Source organism: Rhinichthys klamathensis, unplaced genomic scaffold (genome assembly GCF_029890125.1).
Source record: "Rhinichthys klamathensis goyatoka isolate OS25496 unplaced genomic scaffold, OSU_Roscu_1.1 h1tg000296l_1, whole genome shotgun sequence".
In the NCBI taxonomy this organism is placed as follows: domain Eukaryota; kingdom Metazoa; phylum Chordata; class Actinopteri; order Cypriniformes; family Leuciscidae; genus Rhinichthys; species Rhinichthys klamathensis.
Genome location: NW_026606815.1, coordinates 1,491,754 through 1,518,232, shown reverse-complemented (window position 1 = coordinate 1,518,232; position 26,479 = coordinate 1,491,754). Strand labels below are relative to the sequence as shown.

General features: G+C 36.7%; 2 protein-coding genes across 3 annotated transcripts; both read right to left on the bottom strand.

Moving 5' to 3' along the window:
* Positions 1–1,077: 1,077 nt before the first annotated feature.
* trpv1 (transient receptor potential cation channel, subfamily V, member 1) lies at positions 1,078–10,321 on the bottom strand. 2 transcript variants are annotated; one of them, XM_056270096.1, is made up of 16 exons: positions 10,232–10,321; positions 7,830–8,057; positions 7,583–7,740; positions 6,980–7,132; positions 6,713–6,850; positions 6,256–6,554; positions 5,596–5,766; positions 3,866–4,039; positions 3,555–3,659; positions 3,372–3,442; positions 3,022–3,187; positions 2,764–2,830; positions 1,861–2,171; positions 1,636–1,757; positions 1,340–1,443; positions 1,078–1,262 (listed from the first exon to the last, which is right to left on the bottom strand). In XM_056270096.1, the coding sequence occupies exons 2-16, from the start codon at positions 8,018–8,020 to the stop codon at positions 1,150–1,152; spliced, it is 2,343 nt and encodes a 780-aa protein (XP_056126071.1). In that variant the 5' UTR covers positions 8,021–8,057; positions 10,232–10,321; the 3' UTR covers positions 1,078–1,149. The 2 variants fall into 2 exon arrangements, with proteins under 2 accessions (XP_056126071.1, XP_056126072.1); XM_056270097.1 differs by having other exon boundaries at positions 7,830–8,050; positions 10,232–10,282.
* A 2,351-nt stretch (positions 10,322–12,672) lies between these two features.
* On the bottom strand, positions 12,673–26,461 carry shpk (sedoheptulokinase). Its single transcript, XM_056270093.1, has 7 exons — positions 26,029–26,461; positions 25,699–25,840; positions 25,369–25,555; positions 25,122–25,274; positions 15,256–15,431; positions 13,721–13,921; positions 12,673–13,310 (listed from the first exon to the last, which is right to left on the bottom strand). Exons 1-7 carry the CDS (start codon positions 26,182–26,184, stop codon positions 12,895–12,897), a joined length of 1,431 nt encoding a protein of 476 aa, XP_056126068.1. The 5' UTR covers positions 26,185–26,461; the 3' UTR covers positions 12,673–12,894.
* Positions 26,462–26,479: the final 18 nt, after the last annotated feature.

Sequence of the window (26,479 nt, the reverse complement as noted above, 5' to 3'; positions counted from 1 at the left end):
CATAACCCATCCACAACTGAACTTTAGTGAGCGTTCAGTAAAACAAGTAATGTGCTCTTGTGGACGCTTTCGATTATAGTAGCAATAAGTAATGTTACGCACAGTGGATTCATCATGTATGGACCTTATTTACATCATCCTGTGATGCTTCTCAGTTGTTGTTACGTCAGTCACCACAAGAGGGCGATATACACAAACAGTTTTCCACATTGCCTTAAAATCAATCCAGCTGATCATGCAACATCGTGTTTTTAATATTTTCATTAATTAGCCTACATTATATTATCTGTTAAAAGTGACTGGTACAGTATATGTAAATATATAACGATACAGATGCACTTAAATGTTCTGAAATAAAAGATGCTTAGTCAACATCTTTGTACAGTTTTGCATATAGGCAACATTAGGTCTTCTAATTATGCAGTACATTTTCATGTCACCATTATGCGTCTCAACTCTTGCATCTTGTATATTTTGTTCTATTCTGGTATATTGACACATTTGAAAGGCTGGACAGACATGAAATGTGATTTTTGAGTGTTGGAAATTAGGTAGGCTATTTGTGGTGCTTTTATTGTAAAAGTTTTATATATATATTTTTTTAAATATTCTTATTTTCAAAATGGAAATCGTATTAGTTTTATTAAGTGACCATTGGGTTTAATATTACATACTTTTACTTTTTTCTTTATTTAATTTCAAGTTTGAGTGGACAATGTCACAATTTTTTATTTATTTTTCCATCCTCATGTTAGCTCTAAATCCTTTACTGAGCAATGGCTGACTTCAGTTTTTTATTTCCATCCTGACCATTTTTTTCTTGCCACTGTGTGAATAATCAAATTATATATTCTAGTGCACAGGCTTGACCAAAATGTGTGTGTGTTTATATATATAAACACACACACACACACATTTTGGTTAATTATAACCATATATATATATATATATATATACTTTTAAATAAATGCTTCCTTAAATTACAACACATGCATATTCATTTGAAAAATGTACAGCGTTCAAAAGATATGATGACCCTTGAGGTGATGACCCCTTTTATCCGGTCATATAATATAATTATTCCTACACCAGTTGTAATGAAAGGGAATTGCAAAATAGACAGTGCAATAGATAGTGATTATAAAAGCATCAGACGGAGGTAGAGGCTTCAGCTAGAGGATCCAGCTCCTGTACATCTCTGCGCGGTGGTCTCTGTGTCCAGCGCTTACTGAGCGTTTGTAGGAGTCCACGCTGACTGGGCTCTGTAACAAATACATATGATATTATGTAGGTTTAAAATAACACACACATACACACATATTTGTTTAACATTGACTACCTCTCTGAGGTTTAGTTGTGGAAGGTAAACTCGTGCATGTCCCAGGATCCTCGTTAATTATTCCCATGTTTCTGTTCCATTGGTTCCAGTTGACTTCCTCCACACTGAAAGAAAGATTGTCCATTGTTTATGGTTTCACTCATATCTGTTTAATACCAAACACAGAGGGTAACACAGGGTAAGTGTGCATTATTATGTGTGCATGCTAATATCATCTTTTCATAATGTATCATCCGATTTCAGATAACAGACAAATGCAAACTTCAGATGTTGTGGAAGCCACCATGCAGGGTCACCTGAAGCACCAGCGTCGATCAGGCTCTTGCCCTCCGCCCAGGTCCTTCTCTTCCCCTGAGCGAAGCTTTGTCTTCAGACAATGGGGAAGAATCCACTCCATGTCCAAGATGGTGATTGCACGCTGTGATAAACAATCATATTTATTGCCTAATTGATCAACTAAAATGGCAAATCAGTTCAGTGTAGGAATGGGTTGATCGTTTTCATTTTGCAATTGATTTTACCTGTAGTTTCCAGATGCTAGTGCTCTCTACGGACATCTCCTCCACGCTTTGATTCATCAGAGCGATCAGCATGTTCAGCATCAGAATGTATGTCATCACTATATACAGAATCAGCAGCACATAGAAGACCTCCTTGTATTTATAATCCTCAGTGAACTCCAGATCTCCCATGCCAATTGTAAACTTGAACAACTCCAGAGTGGTGAAGTAGATGTCCTTGTATGTGGGCTTCATGCAGTCCTCATTTCCATTAGAAGCCTCAAAAAGAGATCGACTCTTGGTAGTTTTATTATCAAGGAGAGTGACCACAGCTGATGAGTAAGAAACAAATCATCAACGCACACTACCGTTCAAAAGTTCGGGGTCAGTGAGATTTCTTAAAGTTTTTTAAATAAAACCAAGGCTGCATTTATTTGATCAAAAATATGGTAAAAACAGTAGTAACAAATTTAATTATTACAAATTAAAATAACCATTTTCTATTTGAATATATTTTAAAAGGTACTTTATTCCTGTGATGGCAAGGCTGAATTTTCAGCATCATTACTCAGTCTTCAGTGTCACTTGATCCTTCAGAAATCATTCTAATATGCTGATTTTGGTGTTTAAGAAATATTTCTTATCATAATCAATGTTTAAAATAGTTGCATAATATTTTTGTGGAAACCATGATACTTTTTGTCAGGATTCGTTGATGAATAAAAAAGTTCAAAAGATCAGGATTTATTTTCCACTTGCGATCAATTTAATGCATCCTTGCTGAATAGAAATATTAATTTCTTTATAAAACAAAAATCTAACTGACCCAAAATGTTGCAAGTTTGTTGTGTTGTGATGAACATTAAATTAATTGTAATGAAAGAATCATGTACATTGCTGAATGTATGCAAGGGAGAAGGATACCTGCAGAGAACCCAATGAGGAAGACCATGTACACAACAAGGAATCGACGAATTTCTCCAAGAATCATCTGACAATAATTAAAGAGCGTACGAGTGTGTTACGCACAGGAAGTAATGCTGTAGGTCCTGTCTCAACTATAAGGACTAGACTATACTACAAGGAGGCATTAAATGTGTTGCATAGCATCCTACTTTACTAATACTCTACGTTGAAGGTCAGAGTGAAGGATGCTGGATAAGAGAGACAAATATCCCTTACCTTTTGTATCATGATACTGTAGATTCCCATATGTTTGGACCCTCTGGAGAAATAAAGCAGGTTTACCCAGCTCAAGGCAAGACTCAGCACTAGAAAGGCCAGAAATTCATCCTGACCAAAGCAGTACAGCACAGCACAGACCAAGAGAAGCATGGCCTGCAGAAAACTAATGCAACAAAAAGTCTTTTAGCGGGAGTAAACACTGTATGCACTTATTGATTGAGGTTTTATGTAGTAAAAATTAGTTATACTGGTGCAGTTTAAGTATTAACTATAGAATTATTGGGAAAGAATGTCATTTCAAGTATGTATTTGGAAAATAATAATTCTGAAATAAACCAAAGACTCACAAAAGCTGATCGCTATATCCGTCTATGACCAGGGACTGAAATCTCGGACGCTTCCTTAACATATCTATTAACTTGAAAGACAAGGGAATGCAGTTATTTCTGTAATAAATAAATAATAATAAAAAAATATTTTGCATTTAAAGTTAAACATGAATTTGTTGTAAATATTAAACAGATACATACCCCTCTAATAAAGAAGTATAGTGCTCCACTGAGAGTTATGATCTGCCCTGTCTGAAGCAAGTAGCCTTGAGTATCTTTTTCATAATGAAACGGAGGATTTGATGACTGAAAGAAAAGAGTGGGAATGAGACATGGCATTAAGTAGTGAAACATTTACAGTTAGCATTCATAATGAGTAGTTTGAAGCTGGAAAAAAAGTTGAGTGTCTGGTTCAGGTCAGTGTGCATATTTTCCAGAAAAAAAGAAAGGTTTATTTTGAATGAATGAATGAATTAATGGGTCCCCACCTCCGGACAGCTGTGTATACCTACTTGGTTGTTCCTGTGGTCAATCCCTTCTTCACGGTTATATGCTACAGCAGTGAAGATGAAAAGATAGATAATATAAACGATAAATTTGAACATGAACATCCGTTGCGCAAATCTATCCCACTTTTCTTCAATTAGTCTGTTAAGTGGCTCAATATGGAGCATCTCGTGGCGATTCTGAAATGAGATGAAATAACCAAACATGTTGCTACCAACAGCATTTATCGGAATCCATATGCTAACATCCTAGTTAAGACAAATATGTTCAAGAATGTTTTGCTAATGTTCCCATTAAAGGGATAGTTCACCCAAAATGAAAATTCTGTCATCGTGTACTCAAAACTCATCATTCCAAACCTGTATGAGTTTCTTTTTTCTGCTGAACACAAAAGAACAGTTGATGGACCCCATTGACTTGAAAAAAATACAAACATCCTTCAAAATGTTTTCTTCTAGGTTCAACAAAACAAAGAAACTCATACAGGTTTGGAACAACCTGAGATTGAGTAAATAATGACAGAATTCCCCTTTTTGGGTGAACTATCCCTGTAAGGTATAAAATATCCTATGTTATTTTGGAATGTAGGGGAGAGCGGGGCACAACCTAACACGGGGCTGGTCGTAACACCCTTGTTTTAAATACTTCCACACATGCTAGCATGACGAAACTTAGTGTATAAACGAGTTGCCATATCAACACTATAGAGAGAATTTTTTTTTGGAAGATATCACTGAACATTTATTTAACCATAGCAAAAGTAAATTTCTTATGTTAATTTTTCATCTCTATTTTTGGTGTTTTTTTAAAATTAGACAAAGCTGATATTATTTTAATCTCCAATATGTTATTTAACAGTTGATATGGTTCTTTAATGCTGATATAACCAGCAGAAGACACTAGCAGGGTTTAAACCCCAGTTGTGCAGGTGGGGTTCGTTGTAACACTGCGTTACAATGTGCCCCTATTAGAACTATGCTATTCTATTCTATACTTTTATGAATTCTATTGAGAAAACATGAGAAAAATGTGAATAAAGACTGAGAGTGAATAATTAATTATTATTATATTTTGAACTATGTTGTATAGCTGTGTTTTTCGGTGTGTTTGTTGTCAAACTCAAAAATTATTTTATTTTTAATTATTAAAAAATATCATTATTTTATATGAAAAAAAAAGTTAATAATTGTATTTTATTGAGAAAATATTTTAGTTTGTCTTGTATATTTTTTTGATTAGATCAGATTTTAAGCTGTCAAGTTACAATGTACAATGGGGCATGTTGTCACATTTCACTTCCATTCTTTCAGGGTATATCAAGATAAAAGTATACACTGTATTAATGAAACAAAACCACATAACTGTACTAGACATGTGTGAAATTAATGTGGGGAAAAATAAATACTCTAAACCCTAAGTAGATTTACACAAACTGAGAAAGTAAAAAAGCGTTAGGTTGTGGCCCGCTCGCCCTCTCATCGCTCAAAACGCCCAGTTTTTTTTTTTTTATTCTTTAGACAACTTTAAAAAAACAACTTTGAACGAGCAATATATTAATGTTACTGGAAAAGACATTTGTTCAAAACTTTGAGAGAACCTTGCCAGAATGTCAGCCAAAATTCTGAGAACAATTCCTCTCAGCTGGGATTTTGCTTCAGTAAAGTATATAAAATCGAAATTATGCATTTTAGATTCTAGAATTAATCAGTATGAAATGTACAAAATGTCTTCTCACGGGAATCTCACTGCCATAAACGATTATCTCCAGCGAGGAGTTCTTCTCGTAGGTGTCAAGGGAGGCGAGGTCATACAGAGACGAGCACACGGGACCGTAGGCCCACTCCGTGATCTTGCGGGACAGATGTCTGCACCCCTTAAACTCCCGCTGGACAATGTGCTTAAACAGCTAGAAAAATGACATCTATGAAAACTATGAAAAATGACATCTGAATGATTTCATCAAACCTATGCTAATAACTATATTTTCAAAATTGTTTTATTTAGTCACTTTTTAGTCTTTTAACAATGTGCTAATTGTAGTAATCAGCCATGCCCAGCAGCAACATCAGCTAGAATATAGAACAAAGGAAATAAATACAAACATTAAACTGTGACTATAGGTTAAATAAGACAATGACTGTCACTGTATGACTGTGAATCAGTCTGGTGTCTGATTTAATGCCTGCTGAAGGAAAATAACATGTCAAATCACATGAAGACTAATCATCTGTACAAAACCAGGAACATCCAAAAACAGAACTGAGATTTACTGGGCACAAACTTCAAACGAATCACTTCTTCAAATAAATGTAGGTATTTTGCAAAACATAATGAAATTGTTCATATTCTATGACACTCAAAAATCAGTAAACAACAGGGTGGGGAAAAGGTTTACCCTCAATTTTCCTGTTTTGGCGGCTAGTTGGATTGGTGTGAGTCCCTTATTATTTTCGATTTCCTCCAGTTTGATCTTGGGGTGAAGTTGGTAGGCTTTGATTAAGATGTGGTCATACATGGCAATGACAAACTCTGTGTTTTCAGGACTATTATCAGCTATGGATACTAGTGCGTGAAGCACCATGTTCCCATGAGAGTCCCTCTCCCTGACATCCACCGCCTGGTAAGGGTTGTCCATAAGGAAGTCCACAATGTCTGGCTGATTAGTGCAAGCGGCCAGCGACAAGGGCAACTCACCTGTGCACAGAAGGTGTGAACGGTACAGGTAAGCCCAGATACCCACAAAATGGGTCAGTAACATTGAGAACATTATGTGGAAGATTTTACAATTTCTACTGTAAATTGTTGTCAGAATTATCCATCCTGCAAAAGTTCAACCTTATCGTTAGACCTACCAAAATAGAAGCACATTTCTTGATTGGGTTGAAAGAATTTCCCACAGGCCTTAGCATGGACATCGGCCCCTTTCTTAACCAGCATCTGTACAAATTTTGCACTCCTCCTTTCAATCGCAACATGGAGCGCTGTCTGACCTGCCAAAGAGATAACATTGTAAAATAGATTACATAGGATCAACATTCTGTTGATTTATAAAAAAAATAACCAACATTTTAGATCTAATAATCAAACATTATGTAAAATGAAGCTATAATGGCTCTGACCTTTGTAGAAACTGTCTGTGTAAGCAGCGTTGACAAGATTTTTTAAATCTCCCAGTTTCTCTGCAATGTCCAGCAGATGTTCAATAGTGTCATTCTCGCCTTTCCTCAAATTTAAAAGCGCTTTCAGCAGGGCTGTCTTTCCATTGGACTTATCTGAAGAAGAAAAAACTGTTGTTTTATTATGTAGTAAATAAATATCAGTCATGAATTCACAGTACTCCTCTGTGTATTCTTTGTACACTACCATTCAAATGTTTGGAATCAGTGAGAATTTTTTTTTTTTTTGTAAAGAAATTGATACGTTTATTCAACAAGGATGGATTAAATTGATCCAAAGTAACAATAAAGACATTTATAATGTTACAAAATATTTCCTTTTCTACTGTTCTTGTGAACACTCTGTTCATCAAAGAATCCAGAAAAATGTTTCCAAAAAAATGTCAACCAGCGCAAATGTTTTCAACACTGATAATAAAAAGAAATGTTTCTTAAGCACCGATTCAGCATATTAAAATAATTCTGAAGACTGGAGTAATGGCAGCCTTGGTGAAAACAAGACCCAAACTTTTCAACAGTTGTGTATTTTTTCTTGAATACAATTACATTGAGAGTCGGTGAGGCGTTTCATGTTTTTGTGCAGGTACTGATGTAAACCCTGCAGTTTCGACACCTCGCCACTGGACACGGCCTCAAACAGACTCTTGATGGTAAACCTCCCACTGTCCTGTTGAGCCGGCTCCTCTTTTACGTTTCTGATTCCCCTGTATGCAGAATGTATCTGTTAAAGTTATGATTTCTGACTTCATATTTGTCACTTCAGTGTGGTTTTATATTAAGGAGCCCCACTTACCTGTCAAAGTTTAGGTTAAATTTAATTGTGGTTGTAGGTTCATGTATGTCATCCAGGTAGTTAGAATCCATGGGCCTCTTGTCCTTTAAAGCACCTTTCTTCATCTGTTTGGCCTTTGACCTCTCCTCCTCTGTCTGGTCATCCGTCTCCAGAGTGAATGATGAGGTGCTGCTGTCTTTTGGTTTACTCATAGTGAGGCCTTCTTAGTCTCACAGCAGAAGCTGTAAACTCCATAAAAGTGATATCATTAGCAGATACAGGACATTAGGTTTTAATTTCGTACAAAAACGGAAAACGTGAGCCATGACCACAACTGGTGATTTATTTTTTATAAGCAAATGGGACATTTATTAGGAGTTGTGCTTTGTTGGTAGTTCACGAAATGTTGCTTCCTTTGTTACCAATCAAATGATTACTAATGATTTTTTTTATATAATGTGACTGAGAGTTGCTTCTGTAAGAGTAGGAGCTACTTGAGAGTCATAATGGATCTCAGAGCGTCTACTTGTTATAAGAACCATTAAAAGAGGAAGGACTCACAAATGATCCAAATGGAAACCCTATGACAGGAAGTCAAAGGAAATGCAGAACTACTGCTGCTGTTATAAATGGCTCACATTTGTGCATCTCATTGCTACATTAAATAAGTTATGACAATTATGATAATTATGAAGGTGTGATTATAATGCAGCCATGATCATAAGAGCATCTAAACCCATCTAATGGATCTGTGGTTATCTTGGGTACACAACAAATCCATTCTTCAGCAAAATGAAAATGTGGATTAATTTACATATTTTCAAAGATTCAAGAGATCAGAAAGCAGGTTCAGTTTATATGTGCAAGTGAAGATCTCCAATAGACCTTTGTTAACTGAATTATTGATATTTCTTCATGCTGTTACTTGCTATATGATCCCATCCAGGGAATGGGCCATTATTGTCCAATCACGGAACACTTTACCAGAGAATACATGGAAATGCATTTCGAACAGAATTCAGTGTCTAATGCATTGGATATTTTTTGTTTTAGAATATTATAACTTAGCCTCTCTGTAAATGGTTCCATAGCATTACATACAGAGGAAATAGACTGTAATCCTGCATTAAGAAACTCCATTACACTGGCTTTGGGTAATCATGTAGCACAAGGTCTAAAAGCCCTTGATTTTGTAAGGAAAAGATTTCCATAGAAACAAGCTACTATCATCTGTTTTGACCGGGTTCCTGAGCATACATGTGATCTATCTTGTGACATTTTACCATGCATCTCTCACAAAGCTGGTTTTGTATTTAAAAGATGTGTCATTTTTACATGAATCAGTTTCTTTAAAGATGATAGGACCACCGATTTTGCTTTTATAAGCCAATGTGACATTCTAATACCAGCGTTAAGATAAGCAATTATGCTTGGATGCTTTTTCAGTACTTATTCTTTCTTAGGGGACCAATCAAATTACAATTCATTTATAAAATTATTCTATTAACAGATAGTGAGAACAGGAGGTGATAGATAATCTAAGCACCAGTTGAAAGAGGAAGGGGACAAAAAAGATTCATAGAAACTCTGTGACAGGAAGTTGCAGTATGAAGGAAATGCAAAATTTACTAGTTATAAATAAATGTTTTGAGCATATTTGTATCTCACTTGCACATTAAACAAGAACTCAAATTGATACAATAATTAGGGAAATGTAATTATGTATAATATGAGTCATCCACTGTTCCTCATTTAGGGCATACACACTATAAACACAATAGATAACCATAAATAGACCTTATTAAAAAAGACATTATTTAGATTTGTCAAAACAAGGATTAATGTTTAATGTGCATATCACAGCAAAGAAAGGGCGCCTAGGATACTAAAGATATATTAAATCATTTTTAGTCTGAATGTGCAAGCAGACTGCTCTATGGGTGAGGCAGCATATATTGTTACAGCGTCTAACATATATTTGATGGACAAATTATGTTGTTTTACGCTAGATGATGACCTAATATGCAATAACAAGATGCTGGATAGTCTTACTTACTAGACTATTATGACATGGCCTCTCTGCAAATTGGTTCAGATAACATTACAGTGGAAACAGTACATAAGACACAGACAGACACAATCTTTAGATTATCTCACTTATAACATTACGAGATTCAGCATGTTTTGGGTTGAGCAAAAACAAAGTCGAGCATGATATTGTCAGATTTAAAAAGACTAACTTTAAAACTGATCTGCAGAAATATGTACTAAAGTAGATCTCACAAGGACTTGCCAGTGAAATTTGATTTGCCAGTTCTTTAATGATTTACTACATTAGCAAAATCTAAATGCATTTAAATACTGCATTCTATTATGGTAAACCATTAAAATACAAGAATAAAGTATCAAACATTTGTACTCACAAATCAACTTTGGTTTTCTAGTATCCCGTGTTGATGGTCCACTATGTTCAATGAGCTTGTCAGAGCTATGATTCCTCGAACACAATGACTGGCTTGCTCTCTCTCAGTTTCATAGAGGAAGAGGGCGAGATGTTTTGAGGTTGCTGAGAGCCTTACAGAAAGGCGGGTTGTATTGATTTCAAAAGTGTGTTGTTGCATATGTCTTGCCATGTCCATGCATGCCTTGTAGCTCATTTATAACCCAGTCCTATACATATATACCACAAAATGCACTAAAAACCATCAAGCTTCTACTTAAATTGCTTTACTTATCTAGCAAGACTGTATTCTACTTTATATCTGAACTACCCAAATTGTTCATATGCTGGAATATATATAATATATAATAAAAAAGGGTATCTTGCTGAACAGCACATGTTTGGTTAATCATAAGTCATCTGCACTTGTCTGCTGAGACGGTTCTGTTGAGAAATTTCACTTTTCTTAACGTGTACGGTTTCCTGCATGACAATGGTGGACTGTGGCAGAGTAAGATGGTTTGGCGCATACAGTACATGGTGGTTTTGGTGCACACATCACATGAACAAAATGAAACCCTGACATGCTGTTGATCCTTAATGCACGTGGTAAAGAATTTGCTCCTCGTCTTTATGTTATTTGAAGAAACAGAAACTTCATTTATAGCCATATGCATTACATGTTGTATTGTATTATATTGTAATTCTTTATTGTCCACCAAGGTGGAAAATTGTCTTTGGCTCACCAGCACATAAAATAACTATACAGACAGTAGTAAAAAAAAAAATTACAAAACAAGACAGATTCACATTACATAAATATAAAAATACAGTTCATGCTACTACTATTTGGTTTATCGATCACTTGTGGAGTTGAGAATTTTAATAGCGTTTGGAATAAAACATTAAACATTTTTATTCGCTAGAGGTATTATAGCGCCTACCCGATTTCAATGGCTCAAATGGCTAAAGAGAGGGTGAGAACTATCTGCAAGAATAATCTTCGCCGCCTTCTTTGCCCTTTCAGCATAAAGTTGTACTAAGGGCTTCTGTGGTCTGTCGACTATTTTGCTTGCCATTGACACAATTCTGGTGAGTTTGTTCTTAGATCTGCAGTTAAAGTGATCGTACCTGGCTGGGAGATGAAAAGTACTAAAATATGCTGACTAACTCCAAGGCCGCTAAGTTGTCTAAGAAGAAATAAACGCTGAGAGCATTTAAAAAAAAAAAAAACTCTGAATTCTTAACGAAGCTCACATGTGTGTCCAAAATTATCAATCCGCGTTCAGTGATGCTGATGACGTAAGACGCTGCTGACGTGTTATCTGGTGCGCCCGAGCTTCGTTTACAGTCTGAGGGAGACGCACGCTGTAAACAAAACAATCTTCGTAAACATGTCTAAGGATTTCGACACAGAGGAAGACTTGCATTTTTTTGCCCAGCCATATTTATTTGAACCCGAATACACGGACGCACCAGATAACACGTCAGCAGCGTCTTATGTCATCAGCATCACTGAAAGCAGATTGACAACAGAACCGGAAGAGAATACAATGCTGAATAAAGTCGTAGTTTTGTTATTTTTGGACCAAAATGTATTTTCGATGCTTCAAAACATTCTAACTAACCCACTGGTGTCACATGGACTACTTTGATGATGTTTTTCTAACCTTTCTGGACAAGGACAGTATACCGTGTTTACATTTTCAATGGAGGGACAGAAAACTCTCGGACTAAATCTAAAATATCTTAAACTGTGTTCCGAAGTTGAACGGAGGTCTTACGGGCTTGGAACGACATGAGGGTGAGTCATTAATGACATCATTTTCATTTTTGGGTGAACTAACCCTTTAAGAAGGCGGGCTTTCAAACCATCTGGGCCAGTGGTTTTATTTGGCCTCAATTTACTAAGGCTTGCAATAACATCAGCTTCATTAATAACTATTGATGTTTCTGCAGGGAGATTTTTACATCTCATCACATTCTGTCTTACCGTCAACATTGTCAAATCTGCCCTTAAAAGTTATTTAAGTCGTTAATAAAAGTTTGGCTTTTACTGACAAAATTATCATCCTTTTTATTAGACCTCCCCATAGTGTGTTTAATCCCTCCCATGCCTGTCTTATATTAACAGTTAAATATTTACCCTCTATCTTATTTTTAAAATCAATTTTTGCTATATATTTTTTATATACAGCATAAACTCAATTAGAACAAAAGAATTAGAATAAAAACAGCATGAAATTTGATGCATCAGAATCCAACTGTTTATTAACATCTGAAATGCCACTGAACATTGTAAGCAAGAGTATTTTGTGGTTTTTAAGGCTCTGTTCAGTCATTTAATGGAATTCAGACATATTCTTTAAAAAAATACAAATGGTTTTGTATACAATAGCATAATGAGTGTAAATATTTAAAAAAATTTAACATTAGATCTTGACAGTCAAAAAATGAATCAATAAGTTAAATTAATGATATAGTATACAATTATAAACTGATGGATGTACAGTATTAAAACATTTTTAAATTAAATACACTTCATTTCAAAATGTGATTATTTATACATTTAACTAAACAGCAAAAAAAAAAAACACAGTCCTACCAGAGAGCATTATAGTAGGTCAGGTGTCTCAGAGACAAACATCATAGGCATAGTGTCTTCTTATGTTTGGTCAATAAAAACACCATGGCAACTCCAACTGCCGAGTCCACATCTTTTCCATAGACTACAGGAAATGGAAACACTCTCTCCACTTCCTGTTGCAGAACGGGGTTACATGACAGAGCGCTGCCACTGCCAATAATACACCTCACCCCAGCAGCCTGCAGGCTCTGAGGGGGCATCATAGTGGCCAGGTTTTCAATGATGCCCCTGCACACAGCCCGAGTCATGTGACCCAGAGAGAGGTTAGAGGGCGAGATTTGCGAGACGCTGGCGCTGGTGGTGGGGTCGTGCCGCTCTCCTAGTAGAGTCGAAGTCACGGTTAGGTCAGTATTAGGCTGTGCCAAGGCAGACTGGATCAGCTGGGAGTAGATTCTGGATTCGTTTACTTCCAATCCTATGAGATAAAACAATGAATAATACACCTGAGAACCAAAAGCATGCAACAAGAATACAACACTCTAAAAAATAAAGGTTCTTTATTGACATCTAATGTAAAACCTTTAACATCTTTCCATTACACAATAAACTCTTTATAGTGGAAAAAGGTTCTTTAGATTATTAAAATGTTCTTTACACTAAGGAAAAAAATATTCTTTTAAAAACTGATCACTGAAATGTTCCTTGGGGACCCAAAATGGCTATGGCATTTTGGCATTCTATGGCATTGCTGTGAAATCCCCCTTTTAGAACCTATATTTGGAAGTCATTTTATTGTTGCCTCTATTTTAAACAATAAATGATTAGTCTACGGTATAAAAAGGTCAATTGGTCAAAGGTCAAAAAGGTTAACAATTGTTGATTTACCAAATTCCTTCATCCATGAGTCCAGCATTCTGACAAATGTGGCCATGACATTGCCTCCATTGAGTGATGCGGCCACTGCCAGATAGGAGCCGTGCAAGTATGGGAAATAAGCGACAGGGCAGAGGGTGTCTGGAGAACTGGGAGGGCTGAACTCTGCAGGCATGCCGAACGTCAGCTGGGCTGAAGTGCTCATGTTCAGCACTAGTGATTTAACATAATTCACAATTAATTTGTGTGTATCTGCCTTAGTGTACACAGCAGTTCAAAAGTGTGGGGTTTGTAAGATTTCTTTTATGCTTTTGAAAGTCTCGTGCTCACAAATGTTTTTTTGTTTTTTTCAGGATTCTTTCAAGAATAGACATTAACTAGAAAATAGCATTTATTTTAAATACAAATAATTTATAACATTATAAATGTGTTTGCTCACACTTTATATTAGGTGTCCTTAACTACTATGTACTTACATCAAAAAATAAGTACAATGTACTTATTGTGTTCATGTTGTGAGATACGTGTACGGTTAGGCACAGGTATGGTGGTTTTGGTACGTTTAATTATAGATGTAATTACATAAATTAATTACAGCTGTAATTACATGCAGATATTTTTTTAAATATAAGTACAATGTAAAAACATTTATGTACACAATAAGTGCATTTTATCACATAAAAAAACATATCTTTACTGTCACTTTGGATCAATTTAATGCATCCTTGTGGAATAAAACCATTCATTTCTTTCCAAAAAATTCTTAATGACCCCATATTTTTGAACGTTAGTGTATGAGTAAAAATGCTACAGTCCACAACACTGATGTGGATGCAGTATAAAGTACTCAAGCACACACACATGCTGGTTTAGCTGCAACACAGTGTTTGTGCAAACTACAAAATCATAAAAAAAAAAAAAATTTAAAGAGAAAATGCCTCAGGTGATCATATTGCTAAAAGCATTTGTGTTGCTAATATCATGTACAGCACATTCAGCATAATTTCCCCACTGCCAAATAAAAGTAACCCTTTCTATCATGTGCTGACAGATATTAAATCAAAACCATCTATGACAGGTAGATAAAAATCTTTAGCACATTTTTTGGTTTTTACAAAAATGGGTAAACATATTTATGGCCGAACAGAGACAAAATGTAAACAAATCATGTTTAAGTATTTAAAATACTATACAGTCCTCATACAGTCCTCTTTTTAGCATAAGCTTGAGCTGCTGTGCAAAAATATCTAATTTACAAGAACCCATAAAACACATAATAACTCTCATGCCCATGCCCTTGAGAGAGGACGCTGAAATCTGAGTACAAAATCTGCCATGTTTACATGTGCTCATTGCAGTCGCATAACATCTCCACCTGGAGGCTGAACTAGTAAACACATAAACTGTCCTCAGATTGATTATGTACTGTATGTAGCTGATAAAACTACAATAGTCTGTAGGTCATTTACAGACCGAGTCAATGAATTTTAGAAAACATAAAATGCAATATGCACAACTAAAAAAGAGGCATCTAATCCACACTGCACCTGCATCTCCTCTGTCAGTCATGCAGGAGTACACACTACACTGGAAGTCTCCCAGCGCCGCCCCGACCGGTGTGTGAGCAGGGATGCCGTACCACTCAGAGGAAGTGTAACCAGCCACAGCTCCTGACTCCACCACGACAGGCAAGAGGTGCACAGGGAAACCCGCCTCCTTCAGACTGGAGGATAATATATAAACAGTCAATTCATGCTGTTGCAGAGACTTATCCAAACACAGGCATTCAATTCAACACAGAGTAACTGTAATATTAAACATCATTGATTAGTTCGAGTCAGTTTCACTTGAAACGGGATTTGCAACAGAAGGGGCTTCCCTTGTGCTTGAAAAGAGTCCTGCCACCCACTATCACGCCTCACACACAAAGTGTGGAAATAAATGGGGGCTCAGGGAAAAAATGTCATTAAAAAATTAAAAACATTTAAAAATTAAATGCCCCAAAAATTCAACATATGGGGGAAAATGTCCATGTATAAGTTCTTGCTTTTAATAACAGGATAGTTAAGCAACACCACACACAAGCAAGAGTGCTGTTTTCCCCAATATCAGCACTATTGCAAATGTGATATTGATTTAATACAACAGTTAAATAAATGAGAAGTTAAAATAAGGTGACTTACATTTTAAACTCAGAATATGGTGTTTTTGCTCTATTTCGCAACGAAAATAGTTCTAAACAGATCCACAGTAGAGACATGGCACTTTTCTAAGCAACATTGATGTTTCATTACTGTATAAATCCACGTTTTTTAATTGAATCGGTCTAATGAATGACTCAACTCATTAAGACTGCAGCTGTGTCCGAAATCACCCCTATTAAATAGGGCACTATTTTAGGGAACAGACATTTGTAGTGGTGTCCGAAACCATAGTGGATGTTATTGAGTGCACTCATTCAATCCCACAATGCACCACAAAAACGAGTGTACAACTGATGTAAGTTCAACAGCTAGAGAATACCCATAATGCACTGTGAGGGTCGTGCTGAATGAATTCCCGCGTCTCAGCAGAAGATGGTGCCCGCTCGTCAGCTGCATCATCCATCCATCCATTCATTTTCCAATCCGCTGGTTTAATGTGGGTAGCGTAATATCAAACAGGAATAAATTCTTTTTTAATTGGCTGTTAAATTGCTTAACCCTCAGGTGCTCTTTGGTCTGACCGAGAAAAATTTTGTTTTGAAATTTTAAAAACTCACAGCTTCATCGGAATGTTACGAAACTTGGTGACTTTTATGGCATCGGGTATGTGAACACACAAAAAAATTGAGGTCATGATCCGAGCAGGCTAAGTGGTCGTAAAAAAAATAGTCACACTTGTGCTTTTTTTATTTTATTAACAAGCACTTTCTATTTTTATATCGTGTGAACCTATCCTCGATACTATTCCCTATAAAAAAACAATCGGATTGCTTTGATATCGCTACTTAGATCCAACTTTGCGAATCTCGGCTACTAGCCTTTAGCCCGCTAGCATTTCACGCGTGGGCTCGCGCCTATCGAGCGTCTGATTTTACACCCGTTTCACTGAAAGGATACAGGTTATATCCAGCATTCCAGTCCTAAATTAGTAGTGATATTGGTAGTATCACTGCTAATTTACTGTTCATCTGTTATAATGGCGAACATATCTGATGTGTTTAACGTTACCTCTGAGTGCAGGTGAGGATACATTCGAGCTGATCTCAGTACGATTGGAACTGGAATCGGTGGAGAAACAGATCCGTGGTCTGCTGGAGAGGCAAACCGAGCTGCGGGATCGGCGATCAGCGCTTGAAACGTCACGCGCCGATGCTCACAAGTCAGTGGTTAGTAACTTTTTGACTCCGACTTCCTCTACTCCGTGCGTTTCTCTGCCCAGGAGGACGCGATCATCTCTGGCTTCATTCACTCCGGCACCTACACAACACCATGGACCCTGGGTGATCCCACAGCGGAAGACACGAGCCAGGACCAGAGCAAGAACCTCTCCGCCCCACCCGGTCTTCGAGATCTCCACCCGGAACCGCTTCTCCCCTCTTCACGAGTCGGAACGCGACGACGCCGTGATCATCGGCACTTCCATGGTCCGTCATGTCCGCGCTACCTCAGGTAAGGGTAAGGTGCGCACTCACTGCTTTCCTGGTGCTCGTGTTCTTGATGTCGCCGCACAGGTTCCCGAGATTCTGAACGGTGACGAGCGCGTCGGAGCCGTTGTCCTCCATGCGGGAACGAACGACATCAGGCTGCGGCAGACGGAGGTTCTGAAGAAGGACTACAGGAGCCTGATCGAGGCGGTACGCAGCACAGCACCTGAGGCAACGATCATCGTGTCTGGACCGCTTCCCACGTACCGACTAGGACAAGAAAGGTTCAGTAGACTATTTGCTCTAAATGAATGGTTAATGTCATGGTGTAATGAACAGAAACTGCTCTTTGTAAATAATTGGAATCTGTTCTGGGAGCGACCTAGGCTCTACCGTGCTGATGGCCTGCACCCCAGCAGAGCCGGAGCGGCTGTTCTGTCGGACAACATCTCCAAGACGTTGCACACCATCTGACTAGTAAGTCAAAGTCCAATTCACAGTCTTTGCTGTCCCAACTTAATTGATATAAGTAGTGTAGAACATTATATAGAAACTGTGTCTATTCCTCGTCTAGTGAGGCCAAACAATAAATCTAGTGTAGGATCTAGGAAAAATCTTATTGTAATTAAACCAGAAAATTTAAATATCAGTGAACAAAAACAATTTCTAAAACTAGGTCTTCTAAACATTAGATCGCTCACACCTAAGGCGGTTATTGTAAATGAAATGGTCACAGATAATAGCTTCGATGTACTTTGCCTTACTGAAACCTGGCTTAAACCAAATGAGTATTTCGGTCTAAATGAGTCTACTCCGCCAGGATATTGTTATAAGCATGAGCCCCGTCTGATCGGTCGTGGCGGCGGTGTTGCAACAATCTATAGAGATATTCTTAATGTTACTCAGAAAACAGATCACAGGTTTAATTCGTTTGAAGTACTTGTGCTAAATGTTACGCTCTTAGATGTAAGAAAGAAATCCCTATTATCTCTAGCCTTGGCTACTGTATATAGACCTCCAGGGCCCTACACTGATTTCCTAAAAGAGTTTGCAGACTTTCTCTCAGATCTATTGGTCAATGTCGATAAAGCAATAATTGTTGGAGATTTTAACATACACGTAGATAACACAAATGATGCGTTAGGGACTGCGTTTACAGATTTATTAAACTCCTTTGGGGTCAAGCAAAACGTCAGTGGTCCCACTCATCGTCTAAATCATACACTAGACTTAATTATATCATATGGAACCGATCCAACCGATATAGATATTATACCGCAAAGTGACGATCTCACCGATCATCACATGGTAACTTGTATAATACGTACTGCTGAAATTTGTCATGTTGCGCCGCGTTATCGACCAGGCAGAACAATCCTTCCAATCACTATAGATAGATTCTCAAATAGCTTACCTGATCTATCTCAGCTGCTCAGTGAACCCAAACAAACAGATGAACTAGAGGAAATGACCAGCAGTTTGAGCACCATTTTCTCTAGTACATTAGATATTGTTGCACCAATTAGATTGAAAAAGGTTAGAGAGAAAACTAAAGCACCATGGTACAATAGTACTACACATGCTATCAAGAGAGAAACTCGTAACTTAGAGCGTAAATGGAAACAAACTAATTTAGAGGTCTTTAGAATCGCGTGGAAAGACAGTGTGTCACGTTATAAAAAGGCTCTAAAAGCAGCCAGGGCTGAGCATCTCCGCAAACTAATAGAAAATAACCAAAATAATCCAAGGTTTTTATTTAACACCGTGGCTAGACTAACAAATAAACAGACATCACCAGAGCAAAATATTCCGTTACAGTATAGTTGTAATGATTTTATGAATTACTTCAATGAGAAAATAGAAAGCATCCGAAATACAATTGTAAATGTACAATCCTCTATGGTGTCTTGTGATTCAGCCTCAATTATCGTCCCTCAAGAACAACTACACCGCTTTACAACTGTAGGACAGGAAGAGCTAAATAAACTTATCATTGCATCTAAACCAACAACATGTTTATTAGATCCAATACCCACTAAACTACTGAAAGAAGTGTTACCTGTAGTGGAAGAGCCTCTTCTCAATATTATTAACTCGTCTTTATCTTTAGGTCATGTTCCAAAAATATTCAAGCTGGCAGTAATAAAACCTCTTATTAAGAAACCGCAATTAGATCAAAATAACTTAGCAAATTACAGACCCATTTCAAATCTTCCATTTATGTCTAAAATACTAGAAAAAATTGTGTCCGCTCAATTGTGCTCTTTCTTGCAAGAAAATGAGATATATGAAAAATTTCAGTCAGGATTCAGACTGCATCATAGCACAGAAACTGCGCTAGTTAAAATTACAAATGATTTACTTTTAGCTTCTGACCAAGGCTGTATCTCAATACTAGTTCTACTCGATCTTAGCGCTGCGTTCGACACTATAGATCATAAAATACTCTTGGATCGACTACAAAACTACACTGGTGTTCAGGGACAGGCATTAAGCTGGTTCAGATCGTACTTATCGGACCGTTACCATTTTGTCTGTTTAAATGGGGAAAAATCGAAGATAACGTCAGTAGACTATGGAGTGCCGCAAGGATCGGTGTTAGGCCCTCTGCTATTCTCAATATATATGCTGCCACTTGGTAATATTATAAGAAAACATGGAATTAATTTCCACTGCTATGCTGATGACACTCAATTATATATTTCATCACGACCAGATGAATACACTAACTTATCTAAATTGACAGAATGTCTTAAAGATATAAAATGCTGGATGACGTGTAATTTCCTGCTACTAAATCCAGATAAAACTGAGGTATTACTTATTGGTCCAAAAAACTACCCACAAAGTCTCTTACAATACAACTTTAATTTAGAAGGATGTCCTGTTACCTTATCGACTACAGTAAAAGACCTGGGTGTTATACTAGACCGCAACTTGTCTTTCGAAAATCATATTTCGTATGTTACAAGAACAGCCTTTTTCCACCTTAGAAACATTGCTAAATTACGTAACATGCTATCTGTTTCTGATGCAGAAAAGTTAGTTCATGCATTCATGACCTCGAGACTAGATTACTGTAATGCTTTATTAGCTGGTTGTCCTGCATCTTCAATAAACAAGCTACAGTTAGTCCAAAATGCAGCCGCTAGAGTTCTTACTAGGTCAAGAAAATATGATAATATAACACCGATTCTATCATCTCTGCACTGGTTACCTATTAAGTTCCGTATCAATTACAAAGTACTACTCCTGACCTATAAAGCCCTAAATGGTTTAGCTCCTGTGTATTTAATGGACCTTCTATCGCCCTACAATCCATCGCGTTCTTTAAGATCCCGAAATTCGAGGCTTCTGGTCATTCCTAGGATATCTAAGTCCACTAAAGGAGGGAGGGCGTTCTCACATTTAGCTCCTAAACTCTGGAATAGCCTTCCTGATACTGTTCGTTGCTCAGACTCGCTCTCCCAGTTCAAAACTAGATTAAAGACGCATCTCTTCAGCCAAGCATTCACATAATGCTTACCTTTTATACCACTGTTGAATCAGATCGACTGCATTAATATTATGAACAGCAGCTACGCTAATTATTTCCCATCTGCTTTTCTGCTGTTATCTCGGGACGCTAGTCCCGAGGTAAATAGCGTTCGTCAGCTCCAGTTTGTATCCAGCCTCTCACGGAGACTTCAGATGCCCCAACACCTGCGATGAGACGACTCGACGCCTGTGAAGAGACGACTCGACGCCTGTGAAGAGACGACTCGACGCCTGTGAAGAGACGACTCAACGCCGGCGATATGTTATGCCCTAAATTAATATATGATGATTAACTAACTATATTCTTCTATGTACATTTCTGAAATGCACTTTCTGTAAAGCTGCTTTGAAACAATATGTATTGTGAAAAGCGCTATACAAATAAATTTGAATTGAATTGAATTGAATTGTGCTCTTCGGTCAGAAATGACCGACCATAGGAAATGAATGGGAAATTGACAAAAACACAAAAAGTCTGAGAATTTTTGTGTGTACAATCTACAAATTGGCCACGATGCAGAAAAAAAGTGTTCAACAATGAAGGGGTGACACTCTAAAACACCAAGAGTGCAAAACAGACCCCCACACACACACACTTTTTATACACATACACACCAATGATTTGTGACTGACCATAGGAAATATAATGGGAAATTGACAAACACAAATTCTCTACAAATCGCCCACAATGCAGAAAAAAAACATCAATAGTGAAACACAACATAATTAATTATTAATATATATATATATATATATATATATATATATATATATATATAATATAATTATTATTGAAATTATTAAAATAATAATTAATATAATGTTTAAAAATAATAATAAATTAATATGTTTAAAAATAATAATAATAACAATAATAATATAAATAATAATAATAAGCTGTGAAAAAGCATTACTGTTTTTAAAAAAAAAAATATTGAATTGTAATGTTACCTGTAACAAAATGCTCTCTCTGTATTCAGGTTTGACTGTAGTAATAATGCAAAAACGTGTACACTTCACATCAAATTTATTTAAAAAAAAATTATAAACCATGGCAAAAAGTATTATTTGAGAATTTCAAAAAAATACATTCAAATCCACATCTTAAAAGTAAGTAATTTTGTCCAAAAACAACTAGAGAATTGGCTTTATGCACAGCTGCAGTACTTCCTGAACTTCAGTCAGCTCCTTTGTTTCCTGTCTGCCATTATTGGACAAACTGATTAATCCAGGTGTGCCTGGCCTCAGTAACAATAATCAGGCACACCTGGATTAATCAGTTTGTCCAATAATGGCAGACAGGAAACAAAGGAGCTGGCTGAAGTTCAGGAAGTAGTGAAGCTGTGCATAAAGCCTATTCACAAGCCTCTCCATAGAGAGCTATACAGGCATCTAGTGGTTGCACCATGAAATGACATGTTTTATTTTATTTTCTTTCAACAGATGGCGCTAATCTGACTTAAAGGTCTGGTCTCTGTATTAATCTGAAATACTGCAATAATTGAAAAAATATTTTACAAAATTAGGAAAAAAAATGTTTGTATTATTTTCAATGGCAAAAATGGAGCATAAATATTGCATAAATATTAATAAGTAACATCAAATTCTCTCAAAATACAAATTTAAAAAGGAAAAATATTACAGGGTATCTGCACACTTTTTAAAGTCAAATTTAAGGCTTTTTAAGACCTTTTTAAGACCTGAAGAAATCAAAATTAATACCTTACATTAGGGGTGCGCAATATTGAAAAAAAAAATTCTCAATATTTTCAAAGTTTTGTTGATGATAATTAGATGATATTTTACTGATTGTGTTTGTGTACTGGTACCATGGCTGGTTTAGGCTTGTTGTTGACAGCTGACTCACGAAGATATTCATATTTTTCATATTCTATGCAGTGGTCAGTTCACAGCAGTGAAAGGAATTAACATTTTTTTATTAAAGGGCAATATTTGCAACCTTAAATTGAGTTCGAGGGGCATTTTTACCCATATATGGACTTTTTTTTTTTTTTTACTTAGAGGTATGCATCACCTTTTATGTCAAATTCTAACATTCAAATTAAATTATATTAGAATAATAACACAATACCACTGTTACCAGTTATATTAAATCATTAAATCAAAATCCATCTTTGCAGTGCAGAGGAGACACAGAAGCAGCATCAGAACTGGCATTAATATATTTATACTCCATTTACAATTGCATAAATAAAGCTATGATATATTCAATTCTTTCAATTCTTAATTCAATATTTAAATATGAACTGATTTCTAATTGTAACATTTTAATTACAGGGTACTTAATGTGAAACTAAACCCGCCAGTAGGTGGCGGCAAGTCACTGTCTCAGGGAGTCATTCATTCAAACGATTTGTTCAAACGGCTGATTCATTCAGGAACTGCAAGTGATTGTTCATTGAATCGTTAAAATGATTCGTTCAAAACGCGGATTTCAGTCAAGAAATCATCGCTGTCTTTTGCATTGAGACTCTGCTACGGTTTCATTTTGAAATTCTCGTCAGCGAAATAAAGGGAAAACAAACAATATTGACAATATTGTTTATAAAATGTAACAATGTTAATTTAACTGTTATATAAAATAAATATCATATTTGCTATTGTGCACGGGAAAACAGCCCTCTTGCTGATGTAATATTGTATGATAACAACATATGATATATAAAATACAAAAACTTTATACGTCTATTAGGGAACATACCTATAACTGCACTGACACATCACGCAGTGAAAGCATGAGAGACAAATGCGATGTCAGCTCGCAGTGCGCCCTCGTACATAGTTAACGTTAAAGTAAAACAATGATTACAATATCATAATAGACAATACACATCGCACACCACTACGCACATAAAGAATGAACTTACAATTGAACTGAAATTAACCAGCTTTCTTCTCCTCTCCTGCTGTTTCGCGTGCAGGAGGAGACAGACGTAAAGCTGGCGCGAATGTGACGCGAAATGTCACGTGAACGAGCAAATCCACAAAGAACGAATAGTAAATAAAAAAGTACGCTAATTAGATAGTTTTAATTTGGAAAACATTTAGATATGTCTAACTCAAATTGCCATTGAAAATTTAAGACCTTTCATAAGTCAAAATAAGACTTTTTAAGGCCATACATTTTTAAAATCTAATTTAAGACTTTTTAAGACTTTTTAAGGACCCGCGGATACCCTGTATTATTGAACAAAAATAAATTGCATTGGTTTTACTGGGATGGAGAAAGTTTAAATTTTAGGTGTCCGGTCACTTCTGACCGGGAAGATAACAAGTGTGACTCCGAAACGAAGAGCACCTGAGGGATTCATACATGCTAGCTTCCATTACAGAGTTCAAAATAAATCTTTTCTTTACTACTGGAGCTGCCAGTTTGCTAAGTTTCAAATGATTATTAAACAGTAAGCACAAACTATGCAAAAGCAGCAGGGCACTCAGTGTCCAAATTCACCCTTTTCATTCACTCCTACAAGTGGACTATATTAGTTGAGTAATGTAGGGAATAGTGAATGAGGGTACAGGGGGTGATTTCGAACACAGCATGCTTTGTCCTTGAATGAATCAGACATTTGTTTAATGAATCGTTTGAATGATTCAATGACTCGCTCGTTAAGACAATGATTTGCCGACACCTACTGAAAAAAGGAGTCCACCATGCTGCAAGAAAGACTGTCCGTACTTGCCCAGATGTCATTTGAACATGATGTTTGTTATGAGATTGCTGGATAAGGATAAACTTGACAGAGCTATTGCAGCACTCCATTATCAGAAAGCCAAGCTATAAATGTCACAATCGAAGTAAGTGTAAAATATTTCCTCTTGATGTAGACTATTCATATAGTATAACTATTTATTAAACCCCTTGTCTAGGCCCTAATCCCTGTTCTCCCATTTTTCTTCCTTTTCTCTCAATGCCTGGTCATTATGCTGTCTATGGTGCTATCTGAGTGGAGAGAGTGACAATAATTGAATGCTGTTTTTGTTTTCAGCCGTGATTGTAATAAAATTTCTACTCATCAAATCAATAGAATGCCTAGATAGTGGTATATAGATAGATTGCGTTTAAAACTGTAATATTAAGAGTGAAAAATGAGATAACGTTGTTACAACAGTCTGTCTATTTTTCTCACTGGGGTGGGGGGTGTGGGGAGGCCTCCAACTGTTTCTTTAATACGGGTCTCTTAATTGCAAAGGCCACCTCTAAATTTAATATCGGACTTAACTCACATTTGTGTGTTCCATTGGTTGGTGGTTGTGTTGAAGTAACCCCAGCTGGCAGCATTTTGTCCAGTCATGACACACTTGTCAAGACCTCCCAGCATGGAAACCACGTAGTCTTGGATGGTGCCTGCATCACTGAAATCTGACAGGAACTCTGGCCTGAATCAATGATATATCATTAAAAAAAAATCAGTGCAAAACAATTTTATTTTTGCTGAAATAATTTAGTCTGAAATCTTGAGTGTGATTCTACCTGTGTTTCAAATACCAGAAAATGGTGGCACAACCAAAGCCAGTGGCCACACTCAGGTGGGAGTCTGGTTTAGGTAAGGAAGACAAGAAGTCAGCGCTGCAGCGCCCATCCTGCCAGGTGATCAGCTGACTGACGTCTTCTTTGGGAATGAATCTAATGATTTCATCTTTACTTAGCCATTCACAGCCTAATGGAGATGGATGACAGTACAAGTATTGATACCATTTAATTTATGATTTATGAATGAACATGAGTGCCTTCACCACAATGCCAGAAGCATTAAACATGCTTTTAATAGTTGTTCAATGATGTGTCAGTTCAATGTTTAACCTGATTTAGATTTCCACAACACAATGCCATGCATTTGTCCACATACTCCAATGCACTTGACTTTTTTCAGCTTTTCTTTGGGTAAAGCATCCATGCATTGGTCCAGAGCCGCAATTATTAGTGCAGGATCCTGCTCTTTGGCCTATTACAACAACAACAACAATAAATAAAGCACATTAAACACTCTCAGTATAACATAAGTACCTAACCACACATACATGATACACTGTACCATGTGTTTTCCCACAATACTTCTTGAGGTTAATTTCTCTGTATAGTCTAACCGTATATTTTGACTGCCATCGCTTTGATCAAATATCTGTTACCTACATGTGTGTCTGTGGTGCAGATATCAGAGTTTGTAGGGAAACTCCTACTGTCTGTCACTCTGTTGGACTGCGCCTCCAACAGCACGACCTTAACTGATGTGGTGCCCAGATCCATGCCGAGTACAAAGTCAGCAGAACAACTCTGTGACGTCGCCATGACCTCTAAAGAAATCACTACTTTTGTGCAGTCAGAGGAAAATGTGCAGCATATGTCATTTTTATGTCATTGCACACGAAAATAAACTGCTCTGAATTTTACTACGTTGTTGTCGATGACCCGATCTATCGATGTCCGAATGATGAACGAATCGCTCGTGTTTCGAATCTTTTCAATGAATGTGTTGAACCGGTTCAATAAACTGTTCTGGATGATTCATTTAAGAATCGGATTGAATAATTTGTTCATTTCGCGAACAGCTCTTATTGACCGAGAACCGTCTCTTCTGCACATG